At 38.7% G+C, this 20,126-nt stretch overlaps 1 protein-coding gene across 1 annotated transcript in view; it reads left to right on the forward strand.

Moving 5' to 3' along the window:
• CSTF3 (cleavage stimulation factor subunit 3) overlaps positions 1 to 16,803 on the forward strand; it is a 72,461-nt gene extending 55,658 nt beyond the window's left edge. The window contains exons 10-21 of the mRNA XM_019456642.2: positions 628 to 790; positions 3,016 to 3,125; positions 3,488 to 3,604; positions 3,863 to 3,937; positions 5,574 to 5,717; positions 6,348 to 6,450; positions 10,752 to 10,821; positions 12,200 to 12,395; positions 14,498 to 14,651; positions 15,378 to 15,472; positions 15,614 to 15,674; positions 16,087 to 16,803. Of these exons, the coding sequence (XP_019312187.1) occupies positions 628 to 790; positions 3,016 to 3,125; positions 3,488 to 3,604; positions 3,863 to 3,937; positions 5,574 to 5,717; positions 6,348 to 6,450; positions 10,752 to 10,821; positions 12,200 to 12,395; positions 14,498 to 14,651; positions 15,378 to 15,472; positions 15,614 to 15,674; positions 16,087 to 16,289 (1,491 nt within the window). The 3' untranslated portion in view covers positions 16,290 to 16,803. The remainder of the gene's footprint in view (positions 1 to 627; positions 791 to 3,015; positions 3,126 to 3,487; positions 3,605 to 3,862; positions 3,938 to 5,573; positions 5,718 to 6,347; positions 6,451 to 10,751; positions 10,822 to 12,199; positions 12,396 to 14,497; positions 14,652 to 15,377; positions 15,473 to 15,613; positions 15,675 to 16,086) is intronic.
• Positions 16,804 to 20,126: the final 3,323 nt, after the last annotated feature.

Below are 20,126 nucleotides of genomic sequence, written 5' to 3' on the forward strand. Positions count from 1 at the left end.
CCCTGCCCCATTCACTCTCTCTCTCTCTCTCTCTCTCTCTCTCTCAAAAATAAATAAACATTAAAAAAAATTAAAATACATGAGCGGGATATACAGACAAGGTTCTATCTACAGTTGATGAAACAGTTCTTATGCTTCCCTCCTATCTGCTCATACATATTTGAATACTGTACTACTTTGTGGTCTCACAGGTCTCAGGGACAGATTTTTATCTTGTGGGCATACCTTTCCATTCATTGACACTGTTAGAAGTTAGGGAAGATAGCCTAGTAATACCAACTATTGAAATTTTAAAAGACAGACAGTGTCTCCAAAGATGGCAGTAATGATGCCACCAGATCATCAGTCATGTTGATCTGTCAACTCCTCTGTCCTGGAGAGTGACCTCCTAGATCACCTGCAGAGAGGGCCCAGGGGTGTTCTGTTCACTCAGGCCTGGGAACTTGTTCACGGGTAAGTATTCCTCTGTTATCTTTCTCCCTGCTCTTAGTTTTTAGAGTATATTAACAAAGTGGTATTTGGGAAAAATAGGCATTTTGAACAAAGTATTCTAAACTGATCAATTCAATTCCGTATATCTGAGTTGTTCCTAGGCTCACCACAGAATTATAAATGCTTGTTGTCTAGGAATATGAGACAGTAATGAAAGGTTTGGACCGTAATGCTCCCTCAGTGCCTCCTCAGAATACTCCCCAAGAAGCCCAGCAGGTGGATATGTGGAAGAAATACATACAGTGGGAAAAGAGCAACCCTCTTCGTACGGAAGATCAGACGCTTATCACAAAAAGAGGTAACTTGATATTCCACAGGCTATTTGTTACCTCCAGTCTTTTTTTTCTCTTACGTTCTTCAGATTCAATGAGTTCTATAGATCTATCTTCATGTTCTACCTTTATCTACCTTTATCATATCCAATCTACTGCTAAACCCATCCAGTCAATTATTTGTTTCAGATATTATACTTTTTAGTTCCATAAATTTCTGTTTTAGAAATATTTGTATTTTTTAAAAATGTATATTTATTTATTTTGAGAGAGAGTGAGTGCAAGTGGGGGTGGGGTAGAGAGAGAGGGAGAGCTGTCAGTGCGGAGCCTGTTGTGGGGCTCGATTTCATGAATGGTGAGATCATGACCTGAGCCGAAATTGAGTCCAGCGCTTAACCACCTGAGCCACCCAGGTGCCCCTGTATTTTTATAGTTCCTTTTTTATAGTTTCCATTTCTCTGTTGAGATTCCTCCATGTCCATTACCATCTTCTTCTTTATGTCCTTAAACATATTTATAACAGTTCCAAAGTCCTCATCTACTAATTGTAGATGTCTGCACTATCAGGGAGTTGGTTTCTTTTTCTCTTGACTGCGGGTCACATTTTCCTGTTTTGTCATAGTCTAGACAGTTAATTTTTTTCTTTTGGACATTGTACAGATATACAAACGATACATTATAAAGACTGGATCCTGCCATCTGCCTTTGAAAAATGTTGAGTTTTATTTTAGCAGGGAGTTAAGTTACTGTCAGATTACCTGGACCTTGTTAGAATGGATCTGTTTTAGTTTTGCCCTTAATCTCAGGGTAAATCTCTTAGTCCTGGGACCAAGTTTTTACTCCTAAAAAAGAATGGAAAGTTCAAGGTGTTTACCCAGACCCTCTAACTTGATGGGACTCAAATTCTAAACTTGGTCTCCGTGACAGTGGGTAGCTGCTGAGAAACCTATTCCGCTCTTTCAGTCTTCCAGCTTTGCTTTTCACTGGAGCTGTTTGTATTCTTCTCTGTGTATGTATATTTCAGAGGCCTGCTAAAGATTTAAGGGCATTTCTGCTGATTTTCAGACTCCACCCTCTGTGGCTCTCTCCTTTGGGGAATTTCCCCACTTAATTTTCTAGCAGCTCTCGTAGTCCAGAATGCCATGTTAACTACTTCTAGCTAGTAAGACTTCAGTATTTGACTTGAGATCTAGCTATCCCAGAACTGTACACACAGGGATTGCCGCTGAGGGGAAAAGCCATATTAAATGTGGATCTTGGCCAGTGTGGTTCTGATTTTTTAAGGGCTCAATCTTCTCTGGTTTCTGTTTTGGCCACTGGTTTCTTTTGGTCATTCTCCTGCACCTTTAGATAGTTGTTTTTTGTATTTTTTGGTTTATGATTTTTATTTTCGGGAAAGTCTGATAGAAACAAATCTGCTGCTGCCAGAACTAGAATTTTTCTCAGTCTGGCCTTGCTCTTACCTATAAGCCTTTGTAGGTAGTTTCCTTTGCCTATACCATTTTCCTGGTTCTTCCTGCACTTCACTTACTCTCTCATCTGACCAGATTCTTCTTCTGATCTGATCTGATCAGTCCCTTCTTCAGATTTTGCTTTAGATGTCAGTTCCTTAGTGAAGCTTTTCTTGAGTCCCTAAACGATGTTAAGTCTGACTGCTGTGAGTTCAAGAGTACACTGTATTTTCCTCATCATAATAGCTACTAATTTTTATAATTGCTTTCGTACTATCAGTCTTCCGAACACACTGTAGACTTCTTGAGTATAGGAAGTGTTAGTCACTGATATGTTCACAGTGTCTCTCACATTCCCTAGCATATAGTTTGTGCTGGGTAAATACTAATTTAAAAATTATGGATGGGGGCACCTGGGTGGCTCAGTTAAGCATCCAACTCTTGATTTCAGCTCAGGTCCTGATCTCATGGTTCTTGAGATCGAGCCCCACATGAGGCTGTGCATTGACTATGCAGAGCCTGCCCTAGGATTCTCTCTCCCTCTCTCTCTCTCTGCCCCTCTTCTGCTTGCACACCTGTGCACACTCTCTCACACACAAATAAATAAACTTTAAAAAACAATGGATGGATAGATGGGGCTTGGGTGGATAATGGTGCTTGAAATCACTAAAGCTTGTATTTCTAATTATCATTCATTATCGAGGGACCTGTTTTAGCCTACTAAGTTAGTTGTGATGCTTGTATTGATAGTTTCATAAATAATATTTATTTCCATTGAATGTTATGAATGTCTTCCCTAGTTATGTTTGCTTATGAACAGTGCCTGCTTGTACTGGGCCATCACCCTGATATTTGGTATGAAGCTGCCCAGTATCTTGAACAGTCAAGTAAACTGCTTGCAGAAAAGGGGGTAAGTATTCCTCGTCCCCGTTTTGGCCTTTTCATGGTTTTAATATAGCAATAATTTGCTAAAAATATAACACTGATTTTTGGTAATGAAGTATAGGTGTTGAAAATTTTAATCTTCTGTTAGTATGAAGCTTAGTGACACTCAGAGTACTTAGTCAAAATTATAGGGGCTGTTTCTTAAGGCATTAAAACGATGGTTTCTTCTGTATGTTAAGTAATATACAGAAGAAGTCTTTGGAATTTTTTTTAGAATCCAGACATGCATATGTGTCCGTATGTGTATATATATGAGTGTGTATATTCATTCTCTTTCAACTGTATTAAAATTATTGAAGAGTGAGCTTTCTTTTTTTTCTCTCCTAGGATATGAATAATGCCAAATTATTTAGTGATGAAGCTGCTAATATATATGAAAGAGCCATAAGCACTTTATTAAAGAAGAATATGCTTCTTTATTTTGCATATGCAGATTATGAAGAGGTCAGTAACAATATTTAGAACTTTCTTATAATTGGAGTTTTTACTGTAGGACTGAATTACTTTTCTGGCTGCTTCTTTGCCAGGCATCTTGCTTTTAGTAGAGATGATGCAAAATGAACAGGTATTAGTCCTCAGCTCATTATATATTTATGCTCAAAGCAGGTGCCATTGTGGGGTACAGCCTCTGGATTCCTCAGAGCTCAAATCCTGCTTGTTTATGAATATATATTTATATCCACTTCTTCTCTACCACCTTAGAGTCGCATGAAGTATGAGAAAGTTCACAGTATATATAACAGACTTTTGGCAATTGAGGATATTGACCCCACCTTGGTGAGTAACATCATAAGTGTCTTTAACACCTTTGCTGTCAGCTTTAACAAATTTTTAATTTACACATATTACAATTCACTGGTTTTTTTGGATATAGTTCTGTGAATCTTGACCAATAACGTTGAGTCATGGGACCACTGTCACAATTATACAAAACACTTCAGTCACCTTGCAAAAATTCCATGATGTGACCCCCTTCGTAGTCTGATCTGTTCTCTTAGTTGTTTTTTTGTTTTGTTTTGTTTTGCTTTGTTTTGAATGAAGCAGAATGAAACAGTGGGGATTCCTCATGATCACAGTTTAAAGCCATTTATGGCACATAATTGTTGCCTAATAAATAAATCTTTTTAAATAAATGGAAGCAAGAGAAACCAATATTCTGGAAAAGAATTGGACTGCAACTCACTTTATCCTGAATTCTGCTGTATAATAGTGATTTTCAAAGTCCTGAGTTTCTATAGAAGTGCAATGAAGCTTTTTCATCGGGAGGAGAAGGGGACAGGCCAATGTATGCGGCCCTAGAGACCCTCTGCCTCAAGTGAAATCTACACTGCTTTTTTGTTTGTATTGGGATTCCACTGTTGTACTTGCTTGCATTTATTCATCATTTTAAAATTCATTTAGCAAACTGCTCTGTGCTGTGTACCGTGCTAGATTCCAGAACTATAACAACAAACTGGAGGAAATCTCTTTCCTCAAGGAACTCCTAGTTCGTTCATCCATTCATGTATCCACCTGTCAAAACTGGGTAACACAGTTTAACATCATCAAAACTGGGCAAATCAGGACCCTACTCATATTCCAGAAACATTTGTTCACTGAACAAATATGACATACTTATCATGTGTTGAGCACTCTGTGGTGCTGAGTATAAAATGACTCATTAACAGTTTATCAGTAAAGTTACATTATATGGTCTTTGGAAAAATAGAGTAGTGGGCTTTTAAAGCAATAAACCAGGAAAGTATAAAGTTAAACATATATTATTAAACATGCTTGTATTAGATCAAACCTTTTTAGGTGTTGGAATTTATTAATGAAGTGTGTTCTAGTAGTTTCACTTTTATTTCCTCCTTAAAATTTAATTTGCATATTCTGGATTTAGGCAGTAGTTTTCATTGTACAACCTCATGCATATAGTAGAGACCTTGAATTGTACACTTTAAAGGGTGAATTTTGTGGTATGTGAATTATGTATCAGTTTTTAAAAATTTATTTGTACACATCTTTAATACCAGAAAAACTTTGCTTGTGGATTTAAGTAGAGCACTATCTATAAGCTTACTTTCTGTTGTCTTGGGTATTCAAGATTGCTTTCTTAGATAGGAAACATACTAGTATAGGAATAAAGTGAGACTGTATTGGATGCTACAGGGATCACATTAGGCTAATCTGTAGAAAAGAAATGCTTTTGGGGCGTCTGGGTGGCTCAGTCGGTTAAGTGTCTGACTTCAGCTCAGGTCATGATCTTGCAGCTTATGAGTTTAAGCCCCATGTCGGGTTCTGTGCCAACAGCTCGGAGCCTGGGGCCTGCTTCAGATTCTGTGTTTCCCTCTCTCTCTGCCTCCCTGCCCCAACTCACACTCTCTCCCCTCTCTCTCTCAAAAATAAATAAACATTTTATGTTTTTCCATAGGTATATATCCAATATATGAAATTTGCGAGAAGAGCAGAAGGTATCAAATCTGGAAGAATGATATTTAAAAAAGCAAGAGAAGATACCAGAACCCGCCACCATGTCTATGTTACTGCAGCACTCATGGAGTATTACTGTAGTAAGGTAAGTGCTGAAATATAAAGGTAAAATATTTCCTTCAACTGAGATACATTAATTAAAAGAAAGATAGTCCTGGTTTCTGTCATTAAGGTTTTTTGTTTTTTGTTTTTTGTTTTAAGATATTTTTAAGTAATCTCTACACCCAACATGGGGCTTGAACTCACAACCAAGATCAAAAGTCACATGGTCTTTTGACTGAGCCAGCCCCTTCTGTTATTTTGTTTTTGTTTCTTGTTTTTTAAGTAGGCTTCACGCCCAGTGTGGAGCCCACCATGGGGCTTGAACTCACAACCATGAGATCAAGACCTGAGCCAAGACCAAACATCAGACATTTAACCAGCTGAACCACCCAGGCACCCCCTGTCATTAAGTTTTAATTGCTCCATATCATAAAGGAAGTCCAAGTGTATCTGTGTAAAATTATATGAAACATCATCCAAATCCCCACTGCCTGCTTATTTATACCTTATTTAAGCCCCTTGGTTTTTTTTAGCTCAGCAATTTTTACTTAATATGATTTTAGTTTCCACTTTAATATTTAATGTAACTTGTTTAGGTGTTGTAGTTTTAATATTCTTTTGAGTATCTTTTCTGACATTTTATGGAAATCAGTACATTCCTCTCTACTTCTAGGACAAATCTGTTGCCTTTAAAATTTTTGAACTGGGTCTAAAGAAATATGGAGACATTCCAGAATATGTGTTGGCCTATATTGACTATCTTTCTCACCTCAATGGTAAGTCAATTCTAGATCTATAATGGTTATGTAATTTTTAAAATTTATTTATTTATTTTGAGAGAGCATGAGTGTGAGTGGGGGAGGGGCAGAGAGGGGGAGAGAGAGAGAGAGAGAGAAAGGGAGAGAGAGAGGGAGAATGAGAATCTCAAGCAGGCTCCACACTACCAGTGCAGAGTCCGACACGGGGCTTGATTGCACAAACCCGCGACATCATGACCTGAGCCAAAATCAAGAGTCTGATGCTTAACCGACTGAGCCATGCGGGGGCACCCCTGGCTATGTAATATTAAACCATCAATATCATTCTCTGAAAATGGGTTTCTTTCTTTCTCAAATGTATTACAATTCTGTCATCACACCAGAACCAGGCACTTAATAAGCACTCAAGAAATATCTGTTGCCTACCAACCGTGAATTTGTATTTGAGTAATTTGACTCTACAGAATGATCTTTAATACGTCATCAGTGAAGTCACATCAGTAATAGGATAAAGCCTCAAATTCAGACTTGGGAGACACAGTTATTTACGGTCATCTCCAACGACTCTGGGCAAATCATCTCTTGTTTCCTGGGTGCGGGTGGAGGAATACAAAACAAATCTCTAGCCACCAAAACTCAAAAATGACAAAGTAGTAAAGTGAACTGCTTACAGCTTACTGGGGAAGAGATTTCAAAAAGAAACATTAGGTTTATTCCCATCTTTATTTCCCTGTCCCGTTGTATTAATAATAATAGCCATCCTTTACTGAGATCGACCTTTTACCAGGCACTGAGCTAGGGGATTCAGGTACATGTAGATGTCTCATTTGGTCTAGTTACCCACAGTCCAGGATATGTAATTTCTTGGCCAGCAGTGATCTGGTATAGAAATTGGTTTAATAAAGAAATATACAATTATGAGTCATGTAAATGAGTTAGATATCACAGGTATATATCAATGCTTTGAATGAGATAACATTCTTTATATAAGTAGAGAGGAATAAAACTTAAGAATGATTTTATATTTTAGCTTAGTGATTCTACACTCTGGAAAAGGACTGAACTCCAGAAAATGAGACATGGAGCATTTAATTAAAAATTAATTTTCTCATATAGAATTAATGTTCCTCACCAATTGCAAACTATTTTGATTTTTTTAGAATACCTACTAGTAGGGGCACCTGGGTAGCTCAGTTAAGCATCCAATTCTTGATTTCAGCTCAGGTCATGATCTCAACCATTAGTGAGTTCAAGCCCTGCCCTGGCTCTATGCTGACAGAACAGAGCCTACTTGGGATTCTCTCTCCCTCTGTCTCTGCCCCTTCCCAATTTGGGCACACCCTCTATCTCAAAATAAATATAACTTAAAAAAATAGAATAACTACTAGTATATATATGTTATTCTAAAAATGTGGATGCCGGGCGCCTAGGTGGCTCAGTTCGTTAAGCATCCAACTTTGGCTCAGGTCATTATCTCACCGCTCTCGTGAGTTCGAGCTGTGCTGACAGCTCAGAGTCTGGAGCCTGCCTCAGATCCTGTGTCTCCCCCTCTCTTTATCCTTCCCGTACTTGCACTCTGTCTCCCTCTCAAAAATAAACAAACATTAAAAAAAATTTTTAATGCCGATATATGATATAAGCATTGTCTTCCAACATCAGTGTTTTACATAGTTCATTCATTTGTTCATCCATCCGTCCATCCATCCATCTATCTATTCATCATCTATTCAGTACCTTCAGGACCTTCTGGTTACTAGAGTCCAGGAATACAAAGGTGACTAGGACTCTATTCCTATCAGAGCATTCTCATGAGGGAATCCAATGTGTAAACATAACTATATCAATGTCTGGTGTTTAATTGTAGCATTAGTTCTTGGGTTAGGTGTAAATCTGTTTTCCAATTTCTCATCTGCAGACCAGTCATAATAAGAATGCCTCTTGTAGGATTGTTGAGAGGATTAAATGGGGATTAAATGGGTTTTTGCATGTGGTTGACCTCTACATGGAATGTGGTGTGTATACTGTAAATGTGAACTAGTTATGATGATAGTGGCAAAATCATAAAAAAAATGTTCTGCTATAATAGAGCCCTGAATGAAGTACAGCACTTTGGAAGCACAGAGAAGAAAGTACAATTTAAGTTCTGAAGCTGTGCTGTGCAGTTATAGCAGCCACTAGACTACTGATTATTGAGCACTCGAAATATGGCTAAGGCCAGGGGCATGTGGGTGGCTCAGTCGGGTCAGTGCCGGACTTCAGCTCAGGTCATGATCTCGCATTTTGTGAGCTCAAGCCCCTCATGGGGCTCTGTGCTGACAGCTCAGAGCCTGGAGCCTGTTTCAGATTCTGTGTCTCCCTCCCTCTCTGTTCTTCCTCTGCTCACACTCTGACTCTGTCTCAAACATAATTAATAAATAAATAAATAAAACATTTCATTAAAAAAAAAAAAAAAAAAAAGGAATGTGGCTAGGCCAAAATGAGATGTGGTGTGAGTGTAAAATACATACCAGCGGTGCCTGGGTGGCTCAGTCGGTTAAGCGGCCGACTTCAGCTCAGGTCATGATCTCTCGGTCCGTGAGTTCGAGCCCCGTGTCGGGCTCTGTGCTGACCGCTCAGAGCCTGGAGCCTGTTTCAGATTCTGTGTCTCCCTCTCTCTGACCCTCCCCTGTTCATCCTCTGTCTCTCCCGGTCTCAAAAATAAATAAAACGTTAAAATAAATAAATAAATAAATAAATAAAATAAAATACATACCAGATTTCAAAGACTCAATACCAAAAAAAGAAAAAAAAAAGTAAAATATCTTAATTTTTCATATTAATTACATGCTAAAATAATTTAGATATATTGGGTTAAGTAAAATATATTAAAATTAATTTCACCTGTTTTTACTCTTTTAAATGGGGCTAGCAGAAAATTTAAAATACTTATGTTAGCTTGCATTGTATTTCTGTTGGACAGTGGCATTCTAGAGGCAACATGAGATGGGTCTTAAAGGATGAACATAGTTAGCCAGGAAAAGATGTAGGAAAATGCATTCTTGCCGGTAGAGAACACAGCATGAAAAGCAGTGGGAAACTTATGTGGAATGGTAGAAAGTGTCTGGAGCAAAGCTTGGATTAAAGTGAAAAGAATAAAATATTTTAATCTCTTGGTTTTAGTTTGCATATGGTCATGTAGTAAAAACTGAATAACTACCTAGAGTCAATAAAAACTAACACTGCTGGATTTTTTTCAAACAACTTTATTGAGGTATAGTTTATATACCATAAGTGCACCTGTTTTAAATATAAAATTCATTGTTAGTAAATTTACTGAATTCTTTAAAAAAATTCCTTAAAAAAATTTTTTTTAAATGTTTATTTTGAGAGAACACGTGAGCAGGGGCAGGCAAAGAGGGAGGGAGACACAGAATCCAAAGCAGGCTCCAGGCTCTGAGCTGTCAGCACAGAGCCCGACGCAGGGCTTGAACCCACAAACTGTGAGATCATGACCTGACCAACTGAGCCACCCAGGTGCCCCTGAATTCTTAAATTTTAATATATCCCTTAACAAGAAGTGTTATTTTCCTGCTTCCAGCTACAGAGGACCTCCCAAGACTTCAGTTTTAATTGTACCTATATAAGAATTTAAAGTAGTTATGTAGAGAGCAGTCCTGGTACTGCAAAATAAGAAAATCACCAGTATATAAATTTGAGCGTGCCACCCATCACAGTCCACGTACTTAAAAAATATCAGTAGTCTGACACAATGTCAGCACATACGTAAGTTATTTTTATTTAAAAAAATTGTTTTTAAGTTTATTTACTTAGAGTGAGCGAGAGCACGTGAGCATGAGTGGAGGAGGGGCAGAGAGAGAGAGAATCCCAAGCAGTCTCCATGCTGTCAGCTCAGAGCCTGACATGGGTCTCAACCCTACAACTGTGGGATGATGACCTGAGCCAAAACCAAGAGCCTGATGCTTAACTGACTGAGCCACCCAGGCACCCCTAATTTTTGTTATTTTTAAAAGGCCAGTGGGATACCTCATTTAGATATCATACTGTTATAAATCATTAGACATTATAACTGCAGTATATACAGAAGGAGGGGTGAACTACAGGTAAAAAGACCTGGCTTCCAGTTACAGCTGTTATTCAGTAATAGTGAGCCAGATCAACTCAATCCTTTTGAACCCCAGGTTAACCCATCTATAAACATTGGGGTAATGGTTACCTTTCTGCATAGGACTTTTATGAGAATTATAGGAGATCATGCATGTGCAAATACACTGTTGATTATAAAACAATTTTAATATTTAATATCTTTTTTAATATCCTAGAGGACAATAATACACGAGTTTTGTTTGAACGCGTTTTAACATCTGGAAGCCTTCCTCCAGAGAAGTCTGGGTAAGCTGTTGGGAAAACTTGGTTGGGTTCTAATGGCAGCTTTAATACTTGAATTTGTGATCTGTGGATGAACATTTCTTGAGTATAATTTCAGGAGATGTTTCCCTTTTCCCTTGAAGCTTACTTTACAAATGCCTGCCTGTAATATTTTCATACCTGTTTAAGATTTTTAAGTATTTTTGATCGAGTGCGAGAGTGGGAGGGGAAGAGAGAGAATCCCAAGCATACTCCACACTATCAGTACAGAGCCCGACTCGGGACTTGATCTCACAAAACATGAGATCATGACCCGAGCTGAAATCAAGAGTCAGACACTTAACTGAGCTACCCAGACACCCTCTTTTTTAAGATTTTTAAAAAGTGTTTGCCTACTGATTACATATTTAAGAGATGTGTTAGCAATTTATTATTTTAATGTATCTTCCTACTTGACTATGCCTCTAGAAATTAACATGAACAAATAAAGTTCTGAAAGTTTTATGTTACTCGAGAGCAGTGACTCTTACATATTAAAAGTTACACCAGACATATTACATCCCTGGTTTATGCTTTTGACTCCATCATCAGTTTTACCAGAGGAACATGGTGTAGAGCTACAGTATAAATAAGGCTTTGGAGTCTTGGGTTCAAATTCCAGCTCAGCCCTTTGATTACACCTTGGGCAGATTTCATGACCTTTCCAAACCTTATGTCATTGAGTAACAATAATGTCTACCACTGTGGACTTTTCGTGATAGCCCTATTCCTGGTATGTAGTAGGCATTCAGTATGTTACCTTAGCACAAAGGTGCTTAGTGACAGTTAAGTAGAGTCTCAGAATTAATTTTGGCTGTTATAACAGTGCTGAGGTAAAAATACGTCCCAAATAATCTGTTAAGAAAAAACAGCAATATTAGATTTTAGAATATATTTTTATTCATACATTGAGTGAAGAATGTATTCTACAGAATAATTCATGCCACTAAACAAAAAGCCACATTATTCAGGAGAAATTGGAAATCTGTGTATGTTCCTTTTTCAGCTCTCCCTGCTAAAGTTTACCTTCTTTAAGGCAAATGTGCTCTTACCACAGGGGATAGGAAAATGTGCTAAATAAGCAAAAACTCAAAAAAGGGCTTATATATATACTACTGTGCAGGGCGAAGTGTTATGATGTCTATAATTCACTTTCAAATACTTCATCAAAAGTAAGATTAAGTACTGCAAAATATTAACAATTAAATCTTAATGATGATATATAGGTATTTGTTATACTGCCCTATAGTTTAATAAGAGCTTTTTGTAATTAAAAGGGAAGGCGGGACCTTAAGGCTTTTTTTGTAAATGGGCTCCCTGTTCCAAACCCAGAATAATGAAGTGCTGATTATACTTATTACAGAGAAATCTGGGCCCGATTTCTAGCTTTCGAAAGCAATATCGGTGATCTAGCTAGTATACTGAAAGTGGAGAAGAGACGGTTTACAGCATTCAAAGAAGAGTATGAAGGCAAAGAAACAGCTTTGCTGGTGGACAGATACAAGTTCATGGATTTATATCCTTGCTCTGCAAGTGAACTAAAAGCGCTTGGTTATAAGGTATGTACTTAGGATCAAGATGTGTGTCGTGTCCCTACTTTTCCCATGTTTTAGAATAGCTCATGGATACACATACCTCTAAAGCAAATTCTGAAATAGAAATTAGTTTCAGAATAGTTTTCCAGAAAACAGGAAAAAAGTTCAGGGATTTTTCTTGATTTTGAAACACTCATTCAAAAGAATGAGATTTAACAAATGCTTACATCCTTCCCATGACATTGTCAACACCCTGTATCTTCTGTCCGGTGGGCAGATGGAGGTATTGTGGAAGGAAGAAAATTTCTAATACTTAAAACGATGAACGTGTTTTGATAGCTCTTAAACCAAATGTAGTTCCTGTGGGTATAATGAAGAACCCTCACTACTTGTTTATAAATCGGTACAGTTCCTTCAGAGATTTGTATCTCAAAACAGTACTTCAGGGGGGCTCTTCAGGAAATTAGTTTATCTAGGAATGGAACTCTTCATAGACATCTGAGTCATAAGAAATCTGGCCCTGAACCTGTTCAGGTCAGGGGGAAAGATATTAAGGTTTATACAGCTCCGTCAATAATAGCCCTGGCTGAGAAAAATATTATTCTATCATTTCTTGATTTTTTTCCCCCCCTGTGTCATGAAAACAAAGACCAAGATGGAAACCCAAAGGGAAGCTATATCCACAGAATCTTAGGTTGGTCCCTTTATGCCAACCAACATTAAGATGTTCCTATCATTCTCCATTTCCTCACCAGGTCTTGCTGGTCTGGTGTGTGAACCAGATTTAAATGTTTGAGAAAAATTACCCATACTTGAACTTCAGACCTTTTTATTAATGGAAACCCCAGTTCTGTGCCAGTCCCAGATCCCTATTCTGTAACTAGGGGTTACTGCTCAGGAATGATTGAGTTCTACTTCTAGTTTAAGTACTTCTCAATGAAAAGCAAAAGACCTTTTAAGACCCCGCTATGTGAAGTTATTAGCAAAGATCATTTCAACTTTACCAAGATGAAAATGGAAATGAAGGAAAATAGACCTTACTCTTTCCAAGTAGAACTACTTCTTAAATATGAATTCTCCATCTCATATTTCTATTTCTACTCTTTCATTTTTGGGGAGAAAGATTAAATGTACTAGAGTGTATATATAATGGGAGAAGGGAAGAGAAAAAAAGCAATTCCCAGTGGGCCTACTCATTTAGATCTGCCACCAACTGCATTTGAACAAAGGCTGAGAAAGCAAAATGCTCTTCTACCTGTTGAGGGTGGCAAAAGGGGCTCTTCTGGTTGTGGTCAGGCAGGCTGATGCCAGTGCCTGTAGCAGAGGAACTCCTCGGGGACGGGGCCTCCACTGCTAGGTGGCCACACTGCTCCTTTTCATCCATCTTAGAGAATTGTTCTCAGCCCTGGTGGGGCATTGCTGATAAACTATAAAAGAGGATGGTGGATGGGTTTGAGGTCAGAGGCCTGTGCCCCCAATCCTCACTCTACTTTTTAGCTATAGGGCCTTGAAAATATCAGACCCTCTTTGAGCTTCAGTCCCTTCTAGAAAATGGAGAGGCTACTATTGGGCTCATCAAAGAGGGAATAAATGGCTAAAACCATCTGGACAAATAGTGGCTGCTCCATATATATTTCTTCTCCCCTGTAACAATAGGTTGGGGATAATCTTTTATTTTGCTAACAAAACCTTATAACTAAGTGACTGTTTTAGCTTTCATAAAGCAGGACTTCACTTAACCCAGCTTCACTTAAATTCATACTGTTGAATTCTAGTAGAAGGGAAGAGTCAGAAAAATACCTAAAATTGTAAATTACCCCACTCTCTACCTGGCCCAGTCTTAAGTATCTACCCAGAAAATCTTGTATCTAGCCCACAAATGTCCTACCTGGTAACATGGAGTCTAATGATTTCTTACCCAGGGTTAGGGGAAGGTTATGAAACACCTGCGTAGCATTCCTTATTGAGTATTTAACCGTCTTTACCATCAGATTCTTATCCCTCTTGGTTCTCTTTCTGTGGTTTTAACCCAGTGATTCACAGTGTATCCTCAAGACTGTAGAACTGCACAATTATACTCTAAGTCCCTTTTTCAGGTTTAGGATTCTTCTGTTCTGCATTTTCAGGATGTCTCCCGGGCTAAGCTAGCAGCTATAATTCCAGACCCAGTTGTAGCTCCTTCTATAGTGCCTGTTCTGAAAGATGAAGTGGATAGAAAACCAGAATACCCTAAACCAGACACTCAGCAGATGATTCCATTTCAGCCACGACATTTAGCACGTAAGCCATGACTTTAGATCCAGTACTGAGACCTCTGTTTGTTGATTTAAATCCAGAGGTGGGGGTGGGGGAGTGATGTGACCTTTCCATTGTAGGTTAATTATTAGACTCAGGGTGACCATGACAAGTGACTTGGCTGCAATCTTTGAAGAAGAGTTAAGAATGTCTTTAAAAACAACAACAACAACAACAAAAAAACCCTCAATGATCCAGATTCTAGTAACCCATTTTGGCAGTGACATTAGACAGTCTTCAGAAATGCTGCTACATACAAGTTACCTGTACAACTGGAAACTTACTGCGTGATGCTATTTGGTATCATTTATACTTACTGATGGGTAGTAGCCCCTCTAGATCCTGTGTGGGAACAAGGCCCTTATGATTATGTTGTTGAGTAATGGACTTTAAACAGGATTGCTGAACACCTGATTTATGAGGCTTAGAAATGGTCTCTGACAAAAACTGACTCAAGCTCAGCCCCCGGGTTGTCTTACTCAAGTCACTTGTTAACTTTTCTGCCTCCCAGTGGCCATGGGGTTGAGACTGCTCTGTCTCATCCACTTTAGTTTGGTCAAACACGTAAAGCACTAAAAACAATTTAAGATGTCCAGAACAAAACAACATAGACCTAGAACTTTATGTATAAATTACTTCTTACGGATTTATTTCAGCTGTTTATAGAAATTCTTACATCCTATTTGATTCCCACCCTTTCTTCTCTCACAGCACCAGGCTTACACCCGGTCCCCGGTGGCGTATTCCCAGTACCACCTGCAGCCGTCGTTTTAATGAAACTTCTCCCTCCTCCCATCTGCTTCCAGGTTTGTTTATTGTCTTCCTGATAGATGCTTGCTCTATGGGTTATAAAAACTGTGTGCTTCTTTTCTTGTCTCACGGGAAATGTAAAGTAGCACAATTCTAACTTGTCAGATTATTGGGGATTAAAATTTGTGTCACAACAGGGTCCTTTTGTACAAGTGGATGAACTGATGGAGATTTTCCGAAGATGCAAGATACCAAATAGTAAGTGACGACAGCTCCACCCTAGAGCCGAACTCACGTGATCTCCCAGGCAGGAGATGGTTATTCTTTGCCACTGAGGTTTCCCAATCCAGCTAGCCATCTTGCAGGAGTACAATGAACCCTCAGAGCGATCCAAACCCTCTTTGATACAGAGAGGCTTGTTCATATCCTAATGTCACTGAGTAAAAAGTGGGTCTTTTCTATTCATGTGAACATGCACTGCGAGTTGGCTTTTGAAAGTAATTTTAAGAGCAGCTTTGGTCTTTAATTATGTAGTATCACTACTGCTCTCCCTTGCTCTGCTAATAGTAGGCTATGAAATCAACTGTAAAGTGTCCAATAGCAGGAAAGTCTTTCACAGGAGCGGACTCTGAAAGCTCCTCCAACAGTCCTTTCCGTTTTGTTTGCGTAGCTGTGGAGGAAGCTGTGAGGATCATCACCGGCGGCGCCCCGGAGCTGGCTGTAGAGGGCAATGGCCCAGTGGAAAGCAACGCAGTACTCGCCAAGGCCGTCAAAAGGCCCAACGAGGATTCAGACGAAGATGAAGAAAAGGGAGCTGTCGTCCCTCCTGTTCATGACATTTACAGAGCGCGGCAGCAGAAGCGAATTCGGTGAAGCCGGCTCCAGTCCTGCCTCTGAAAGGAAACTTATCCAGGATTCCCTTTTTGCCTCTTAAGTCATATGTTTAAAAGAGACAATGCTTTGTTACAAGGTCCTTGGAAACAAAGTTGTATTGTCATTGGTGCCTCTATCATATGGTTCTTGAGAAAAAACAAACCAACCTGTGTGAAATTTAGAATACAGAACAGACCTATGCTGTAAGCAGAATTAGGTTTTCAAAAATGTGAGAACAGCACAAAATGGCAGAACCACATTTTGTTCCCTCTTCAAGGGTGTCTTGTATGTGCCGCTTGAAGACTTGTGAGTTTTCAACAGTTTTATTTTAAAAACTGGATGGCTTATGATTGTAAAGCATTTTATCACATTTTCTGAAAACAGTTGTTCTCAGTTTGCTTATGTAGAGTCCTGCCTTATTGTTTGTTTTTATTTATGGCAGAATGTATGGAATCTGTTTTGTAGTTTAAAATTTTAAAACAATCCTTTAAAAAATAAAAGGATCTCAAAAATGTCATGCCTCCTGCTGCTTCCTCCATTCAGAACGTATTTAAGGGGCACCTGGGTGGCTCAGTCAATTAAGTATCCGACTCTTGGTTTCAGTTCAGGTCACGATCTCACAGTTCGTGACTTCAAGCCACACATCAGGCTCTGAGCCGACAGCATGGATTCCTTCTCTCCCTCTCTCTCTGCCCCTCCCCTGCTCACTCTTTCTCACAAATATTTTTTTTAAGAAGAATGTATTTAAAATAGAGACTTACGGGGCGCCTGGGTGGCTCAGTCAGTTAAGCGTCTGACTTCAGCTCAGGTCACGACTCACGGTTCGTGAGTTCAAGCCCCGCGTCGGGCTCTGTGCTGACAGCTCGGAGCCTGGAGCCTGCTTAGATTCTGTGTCTCCTTCTCTCTCTGCCCCTCCCCTGCTTGTGCCCTGTCTCTCATAAACAAGCAAACATAAATAAATAATAAAGCAGCAACTTATTCAACCAATACCATTTAAAAATAGATGACAATACAAAGAAAAGTCACCTTGTATTTACTATATGTATACATAACTACATGTCCTTTCCTGGTCTTAGTACTAACTGAAAACATGAGGGATCTAACGTTAGGAGGCAAATTAAACATTTCAGAAATCCTCAAATATGAACATACTTATCCCAATCTGAGGCAGATATTTTACCTTTCATCTCTCTTAAAAGCAATGCTTAGTGGTCAAGAACAAGTTCTTTATGACCTACACACAGCATTAAATTGTAAGTCCAAAGAATTAGGTTCCACTCCTTGTTAGCAACAGTACCTCCTCTGACTCATTTCTAGAAAAACCACTAGACAGGGGTGCCTGGGTGGCTCTTTCAGTTAAGCATCTGACTCTTGATATCAGCTCAGGTTGTGCTACTGTAATCGTGAGATCAAGCCCTGTGTCGGGCTCTGCACTGAGCGTGGAGTTTGCTTAAGATTCTTTCTCCCTCTTCCCCCTTCCCCCGCTCACACACGCTCTCGAAATATAGAAACTTAAGAAGACAAACAAAGAAAAACTGCTGACAGAAAACTAGTTGAGCCTAAGGGCTGTGATTCAGAATAAAAGCTAAAAGTCATTAAGGAAAAAAAAAAAAAAAAAAGGAAAAGTATTACAGTTATAAAGAAATCCTTACATACTGGGCACCCAATTTAGAATTTAAATTCAAAACTGATTAAATAGCCAACATTTTAAAATCAGCCTTAAATATTTCTATAAAATTCTGACTTATAATAGAAAAACGGTTACCTGGAATCATTTTCTTACATAAATGTATACATAGCCAGGTAATATTTACACATTAATCACAAGCATGTGTCTTTTGTATTTTCCCATGAAAGCTAAAATATCTTCGAAGCCTGCTGGCTCTAATTCTGATTCTGTTGTCCTCAAGAGCCGTGTTTAAGCCGTTTTTTAAATATGGTTTTCAACAACGAATCTGAAAGGTACAAGTAATGCCAAATACACTGCAGGCTTTAAAGTACAGAGGTACGGGGTCTTTCCTGAGGTGCTATCTTTGGGTAGTGTTGTAAAGACAAGAATGGCTCCAAATGCCAGTGATGACCTGCAACGATGTTTGCATGAACGGCAAAGCAAAGCTACACAAATGCATGAAAAATGACTGTTTTAGCACCATAACAAAGACAAACACACACACACACAACCTCCCTACCTTGATGAAAAGTGCCACTAGCAGCCATTATGTGTATTACATTTATTCCTACTGTATAAGATTTTTTTCTCCTAAGAGTTATCTGATCTTTAAAAATAAAAAGGATTATTTGTGAAAAGAAATCATTTTCTAATGTTCTGCTGTAAATACATATGGATTTTTAGTTTTTAACAGGATTCTGAGTATTGACATTTCCTTTTGTAGACACAGTTGAATAAGTAGCTGAACTTACTCTGGGAAATCTAATGTGCAGACACTCATGCCACAGCCAGTCCCACACGTGCAGAAACTGTCATACATCCATACTGCTAGACCCAGAAGAAATTTCCAAAAGAGATCCATATTTTTCCTTTCTATCAAGGCAATGACATTTTCTAGACAATTCTAGAACTGGGAAAATAACAATGACAATTCTAGAACTGGGTAAGATGTAAGGATTTCTAGGTCCTTCCTAAACAAAAATCAGTGAAACCCCAGCCTTTAGCACTGAATTTCAAGAGGTTTTATCTGTTGCCACACCGAGTAAAGTAAAAGGCTGTAACTACCTAGTGACTGTAAAACTGAACAACCAAATCATACTATTAGGAAAGAATGAAAAAATACACTTTTGTCAGCATGTCAATCTTGGTCAATATTAATTTATTTGGTAGTTTTAGAACCCTCTATTCCCCTATACTTAGCATGTAAAACCAAGAGTTCATTTACAGGATAGTAAAAACATAGCTACCATGTTCATAAATTTTTTATAATTCCCAAAGCAAACTACATTAATGTTGATGGTCCTCTTACCTGACACTCAGCAAGCGAAGCTCTGTGTAATGAAAATCCCAGAAGTCCTGACAATTCATACCAAGGAACAAAACTCAGGTACCATGTTCCTGTTCTAAGTAAAATCTTATACATTCAACAAAAGGGCCATCTTACCAAGCTTTGGGAATAAAAATCAAGAAAAACAATTCATCCATTTTGTAAATTTTCCTCCCTGAGCCCTGACCAAAGTTCTGCTTTGAGCACAAGGAAGACCACACTTTAGAAAGCAGAGGCGGCATGAATGAAAAAGACAGAAATGGGGGAGCTTCTTTAATTCCAGGGTTGCGTTTAGGTCAGAAGTTGCTTGGGGTGTCTGAGAGGCTCAGTGGGTTGAGCAGAGGCCCAGCTCAGGTCATGATCTCACAGTTCACAGGATCGAGCCCCGAGTCAGGCTCTGCGCTGATAGCACAGAGCCTGCTTGGGACACTGCCTCTCCCACTCTCTGCCCTTCCCCCACTTGTACTCTCTCAAACATTAAAAAAAAAAATTACTCTTAAAGGTTCTCAGTGTTTATAGTTGAGATAAAATCAGACACATGTGATTTCAAACTCAAACCAGGCCTACAGATTAGTTCTGGTCCTTAGGTTCAGAAGTCAATGTAAACAGAAACACACACCACAGGCAGATGTAACTACATTCTGCCCGTTGAGGTTTCTTACACTTGATTCCCAGGGCTCTAGCTATTTCTGAAAGGATCAGTGAGCATTTGACAGAGTAAAAGGGCTTAATGGGTTTAGAGTATCTCCTCCTCCATCCCATTAAGTTGTTTTAAATATTATGAATAAAAAAGCTATCCATTAAAATAGTTATAGAATACAAAATCCAACATAATACACAA

This window comes from Panthera pardus, unplaced genomic scaffold (genome assembly GCF_024362965.1).
Source record: "Panthera pardus isolate Hobbes unplaced genomic scaffold, ASM2436296v1 HiC_scaffold_12, whole genome shotgun sequence".
Lineage (NCBI taxonomy): Eukaryota > Metazoa > Chordata > Mammalia > Carnivora > Felidae > Panthera > Panthera pardus.